The sequence below is a fragment of the Triticum aestivum genome, unplaced genomic scaffold, assembly GCF_018294505.1.
Source record: "Triticum aestivum cultivar Chinese Spring unplaced genomic scaffold, IWGSC CS RefSeq v2.1 scaffold1296, whole genome shotgun sequence".
Lineage (NCBI taxonomy): Eukaryota > Viridiplantae > Streptophyta > Magnoliopsida > Poales > Poaceae > Triticum > Triticum aestivum.
This window is the reverse complement of record NW_025228006.1, coordinates 33,745-39,701: the sequence shown is the minus strand read 5'-3', so window position 1 is coordinate 39,701 and position 5,957 is coordinate 33,745. Positions and strand designations below refer to the sequence as shown.

Sequence of the window (5,957 nt, the reverse complement as noted above, 5' to 3'; positions counted from 1 at the left end):
CAAGCCGAAGGCGAGCAGGAGGTTCCCTCGCGCCGGAGGCGCCGTGTCACACCACGACGGACAACGCGCCGCACGAACCAGCACGCCGCACGACCAAAACACACTTTGACCTATGACCCCCCTTCAAGATGTTTATGAAAATTAAACGAGCCGAAGGCGAGCAGGAGGTTCCCCTGCGCCGGAGGCGCTGTTCTTCAATTTAGTAAAGTTATACAGCCGTGCCTCTGCTAGTCTACACCTGTGCATTAAAAAGTTACTATTTTTTCCTTACTTGAAAGGTCACATTTGATAGTGTTGGTAGTCCCCGCCCGTAACTACCCCATAAATCTCCATTACCCGAAAATATAATGGGAACAAAAAGGGAAACGAGAAAGTGAAACAGGGAACCAAGCGCGCGAAGTGGTATTTTCTTTGTGTGATCGCGCGGAAAGGGAAAACAGAAAATTCTGGTAGTTCAAGGGTCAAACTGCAAAACGTACGAAACCATAAACCGGAAAGGGAAAACCGGGAACCAACCGCGCCAGCTGGTTTTCCCTGGCGGGAGCGCTCCGCGCGTGACACATGTCACGCGCGGAGTGCTCCCAAACCGCTCGTTAAGAGCGCTCCGAAGGAGCGCTCGTTAACTAGTTGCTATCGGGGAAGAGGCGGCGGCGGCGAGAGAAGTGGGTCGTGCAAAAACCCAGGGCTAGGTCTTGCTTTCGATCTCTTGTATCCCTCTGGGTTTTTTTTTCTATCGCTAGCTAAAGGACACGTGGACATCACGGTAACTCCCCCTTGTAGTGCACCTTATTGTTTTGGATTTGAGCCGTTTGTTCTAAAATAACATATCTGGAGTTCGGGCCCCAGGAAAAAAAATTTGGCTGCGTTGTTTGGGTCTGTTGAGAAGTCTTTGGATGCGTTGGCTTCGATTTGGCTTACGATTGATCGCTGCCGTTGAATCTGGAATAGAAGGATGAGGATGCGAGTTTTAGCGTCAGCTTGACTTGTCTTCTCCACCTGCCCGCCTCACCAACCGCCGTCCGCCGGCCGATTCGCCTCCTCCCACAAAGCGCCGTCCATCTTCGCCGCCCCTGCCATGTCGCGGCCCGCCGGCAAGCCCTCGTACGCCGCCGAGCTCGGCGCGGCCAAGAAGGCCGTCGCCCTCGCCGCCCGTCTATGCCAGGTGCCCTTCCTCGGATCCCAAATCCTTTCTTTCCTTGCTGTGCCGAGGCCCGTCCGCCCGTGGGGACGCTGCTCGGCGGAAACCGAGTTCGCGCTGCCGTCGCCGGCTGCTGGGCTGTGCCTTGTCTAGTTGTCTTCTTGGTTTTCTTCCACCGTTCCTCCGAAATTAACTGGAGAAGCATCGCTGATTGATGGTCAACATGGAGAAGTGACCACTTTTGAAGTGTAACCAACTCTAGATTTGAAGTATGTTAACGTAGGCACTCCTAGCTATGATAATCACCAGAGAGAGATCTTTGATTATGTTGATTGCAAACTGCTTGCTTCGCTATTCATCAGATTGTCGATGCATTGCTGCAGTTGGAACTTATTGTGTTTGCGCTGTGACTCTTCCTCCTTCAGACGGTGCAGCAGGAAATCGTGCAGTCAGACATTCAATCCAAGGCGGATAAGACTCCTGTGACCGTTGCTGATTATGGTACGTGCTCACTTTGCAACTGTTTACCTCCAGGTGCCTGTATCTGCTGTTTGATGCTCAATTAGCAGTCCTCATACTCAAACCATAATTCAAGTCAGTCGATGTTTCTTGATTTAACTTACATGGAGATGTTAAGATTTCTGAATGACATGGCTCGGGGATGTAAAGAACATTCAGGGTCGTATGATCTTCATCAGTTTACATTCACATTTGAAACTTGTTCGTTCTCTCAACTTCCCATTCAGGTGATAATTTCCTTTTCATACATGTAGGGTCTCAAGTATTGGTAAGTCTTGTGTTAAATATGGAAGTAACTTCTGGTTCCTTTTCTATGGTGGCTGAGGAGGTAAATCACTTGAGTTTCGATTAAATCATTTCTGTGTATAATACATAAGTATTCTACACAACCTGAGTGTTTGTACGTACGCAGGACTCGGAAGACTTGAGAAAGGATGGCGCTGAAGAAATTCTGGAGCGCATTACTGATCTTGTAAACAAAACTCTCGTTGAGGATGGTTCATACAACATTGTATTATCTAAGGAAGCTATCCTCTCTGCAATTGATACCGGGATGTCCGAGGGAGGTCCATCTGGCCGACATTGGGTTCTAGATCCAATTGATGGGACTAAAGGGTGAGCTATGGTAACTCCAGCCTGCAGGTTTCACATTCTGCTAATGTGATAAAAAAATGCCTGTTTTTTCCGCCAATTGCACCATCTATTGCACTCCCTCCGTCCCAAAATTAAGTGTCTCACTTTTTTTTTTTGCGGAAAAGTACAAAGTTGTACTAAGCTTGAGACACTTATTTTGGGATGGAGGGAGTAGTAGTTTTTACAACTGCCTTCTTGCTCACCAAAACCAGCGTTGCTGCTTTAATTTGCTGTGCGTTTTTCTAATCATTAATTATTCAAGGAAGCAGGCACCACTGCCATCTTTCAAACGACTGGAGTTCTGACCTTTGACTCTAATTTCTGCATACGGAAATGAATTCTTTTACTGACGATCTTATTTAAGCAGTAGAGATGCCAATATTACTATGGAAATTTCGTGAAGCAGTTCTATGTAAACTATACACGGTTCTCTTTTCTGAGATAGCTTGTGAAGTGCTAACAACTGATCAGTTAGCTGGCAAGATTAAGTACCTCTCTTTCATGCCCCATATTTTAACTAAACATTCTAAACTGATTAATTGTGAACACTAATAGCATTGTTTGAAAAGAAAGACATTGCAGTCATTTGATGACATCATGACACCTCATGCTGTTACTACCTTTGCCTATACTACATTTTGATCTTGGTTTTGTCTTAATAACTTGATTCAGATTCGTGAGAGGAGGCCAATATGCCATTGCACTGGCACTGCTTGATGAGGGCAGAGTTGTCTTGGGTGTGTTGGGATGTCCAAATCTTCCTTTTACATCAGTAAGTAACCTCAGTGGTAGCTCATCAGGAGATCAAACTGGGGCCCTCTTTTCAGCTGCAATCGGTTGTGGTGCTGAAGTACAGTCGTTAGATGGCTCTCCACCACAAAAGGTTATTACCACTTTCAATCTCTTTTATTTGATTTTAATCAGTTAAGGCTGTTTGTGCCTATGTGAGTTATTTTCTTTTCTTGTGATTGACTTGCTTCTGGCTAACTTTCATTACAGATCAGTGTTTGTACCATCGACAATCCAGCCAATGCCTCGTTCTTTGAATCCTATGAAGGAGCACACTCGATGCGTGATTTTACTGGCTCTGTAGCGGAGGTTTGATCTTGATCACTCTTTGCTTAGGCTATATCCATTGGAGTAGAAACTAATTTTGTGTTTGAGTCCTACTAGAAACTTGGTGTCCAAGCTCCTCCAGTCAGAATAGATAGCCAAGCAAAATATGGTGCGCTGGCCCGTGGAGATGGTGCCATTTACTGGCGTTTTCCACACGAGGGTTATAGAGAAACGATATGGGATCATGCAGCCGGCTCAATTGTCGTCACAGGTAAGAGCATTTCTCTGTTTTTTGAAACAACGAACTCAACTGAAGAATACACATTTCTTACTTCCATTTTTTCTGATGTTTCCCAGAAGCCGGAGGTGTAGTTAAAGATGCCTCAGGAAACGATCTCGATTTCTCGAAAGGCAGATATCTTGATCGTGACACAGGCATCATTGCTACAAATAAACAGTTGATGCCATCAGTCCTGAAGTCTGTCCAGGAGGCAATCAAGGAGAAAAAACAAGCCTCTTCCCCATTGTAGAAGGTTCTTGAACCTTCCCTGTTGTAGAAGTTGGATTGGTCCAAAATAATTATCGCTATGCTACTCCTTATTCATTTATTCACACTGTTTATGTGCAAGTGACCTTTTGTTGGAAAAAATACAACCCTGTTTTTTCTGAAAAGGATCAGATATATTATAAATATTCCTCGAAAGTACAAAGCACCTCAAACATAATAAAAATTACATTGGATCATGGATTACCGAACGACCATTGCCATCGTCAGAATGAGCCGCCGACGTGCCATTATCGCCGCTCTCATACCGGAGCCGGCTTGACTTGTCGATGACAACCGGGAAGTCTTCGTGCATGTGCCCCTAAGGACCAGCGCCCTGGAGCCGCAGTCGTCGCCGTCTCTGAAGAACCTGGTACCAAATATCGCCGTTGCCTACGCACGACAAGAAACCCTAACCTTGCCTCCCCAAGGAGCTGGTAGGAATCTACAACCCTTGTTATACAATATTTGTACATATCCAAGGAGTGGCTGGTAGGCAGCCATGACCTGAAAGAAATTGAATAAAGAGAGAAATTCCCCGTGGTTATAAATATCTTAGTATGACTTTGTTCGCCATGCCCTGAAAGAAACTGAATAAAGAGAGAAATTTCGTGTGGTTATAAATATCTTAGCATGACATTGTTCAACATAAATGTCAGGAATAATACAGTACATCAACTTTTCTTCTTCTTTTTGTGAGCAACAACCAGTCCCTTGTGTTACTTCTTTCAGATCAAAGTTGCATTGTGAGAGTTTTAATTCCAGAAACCAAGGTTTGTGTTAGAGTACTGTATATTTATATAGTCGTGTAGCCTTTTGTATTTCGGAAATTCGATACCGCTCATACAACCATATGCTCATATTATCCAGACCGGTGGCATGTCTAGGGATTTGAGCATGCAGTTGTATAACTTGGGGTGTGTTTGGTTGTCTGCATCGATTTTGCCTGCATTGCATGTGTTTCTTTGATGGGTCTGGCTTAGGTAAAACAACCAAAAAACCAGCATATGTGCTGCCTGGACGAGGGAACTAATATTGGCCCGCCATTTGGTCGTCTGTGTTGTACTAGGCGCACATATCACACGTTGTTTGATTGCAAGCTACATTCTTGAGTATGATTAGTTTGCTACTAATTTTTGGCTTGCCAAATATTGGCAATACTATGAGTTGCCAAATATTGGCAACTTTATGTGAGATGGACAAGGCAACTTGGTAACCAACCAATTAGTAGCCAATATGACAGTTCATCCTAGATACTATGAAATGGCAGTACAAATTATTAAAAGCCATATGGTTGAATAGGCACTTCTTCTTTAGATCCTTGTCTGACGTCTGTTATCTCAAATTGTCTGTGCTCACTCCATCCTTTTTTTCTTCCAGACTTCGTTGTCAAATGCCTCCACACCATGGCCAGAGCTGACATCATCAGGCATCACATCTTCCTCTTCAGGCACCAGTTCATCACAACCCCATTGCAGGATCCAGTTATACAGAATGCAACAAGTAAGAACAAACTTAATCTTCCAGTTATGTACCATTGTTTAGTTCATCGTCAGCTTGTAGTTTGCAACCAAACTAACATGTAACTTCTAGTTATGAACAAGCTTAATCTTTTTTCTTTTCTTTTCTATTTTTGTTTTTCGCTTCTATAAAAAAGTTTGGGAATTTAAAAAAACATGAGTTTTGGAAAAATGTTCTAATGCAACGGCCACGAATTCAGGAAAAAAACTTCACAAATAAAAATGAACTTTTTTCATTTTTTTGAATTTTGATGAAATAATTTTATTTTTTATGAACATTATTTGAATTTCAATGAACTTTTTTTGATGAAAACTTTTAAAATAAGTTAACATGTTTTTGAATTCAAGAGCATTTTTTGCTTCTTTAAAAATTCAGTATTTCAATAAAATAGATTTTCAGAAATGTTCACAAATGAAAAATATTCGCAAAATATAAAAATGTTCAGTAATTAATGAACATGCTGTCAATTTTGTGGACATTTGTTGTATTTTAATGAATAAAATTTGAATTTTGGATGAACATTTTTTGTATTTCATGAAGAAAATT

The 5,957-nt window shown here is 42.7% G+C and overlaps 1 protein-coding gene across 1 annotated transcript; it reads left to right on the top strand.

The window, feature by feature from the left end:
- Window positions 1-921: 921 nt before the first annotated feature.
- LOC123172930 (3'(2'),5'-bisphosphate nucleotidase-like) lies at window positions 922-3,974 on the top strand. Its single transcript, XM_044589811.1, has 8 exons — window positions 922-1,162; window positions 1,564-1,639; window positions 1,912-1,985; window positions 2,070-2,272; window positions 2,963-3,173; window positions 3,290-3,388; window positions 3,464-3,617; window positions 3,704-3,974. The coding sequence occupies exons 1-8, from the start codon at window positions 1,076-1,078 to the stop codon at window positions 3,874-3,876; spliced, it is 1,077 nt and encodes a 358-aa protein (XP_044445746.1). The 5' UTR covers window positions 922-1,075; the 3' UTR covers window positions 3,877-3,974.
- The last annotated feature ends 1,983 nt before the right edge of the window (window positions 3,975-5,957 follow it).

Coding starts and splice junctions, on each gene's coding strand:
- LOC123172930 (XM_044589811.1), top strand. CDS start 1,076: ATGTCGCGGCCCGCCGGCAAGCCCTCGTACGCCGCCGAGCTCGGCGCG. Junction 1,163..1,563: donor TCGCCGCCCGTCTATGCCAG/GTGCCCTTCCTC, acceptor TTCCTCCTTCAG/ACGGTGCAGCAGGAAATCGT. Junction 3,618..3,703: donor CGGCTCAATTGTCGTCACAG/GTAAGAGCATTT, acceptor GATGTTTCCCAG/AAGCCGGAGGTGTAGTTAAA.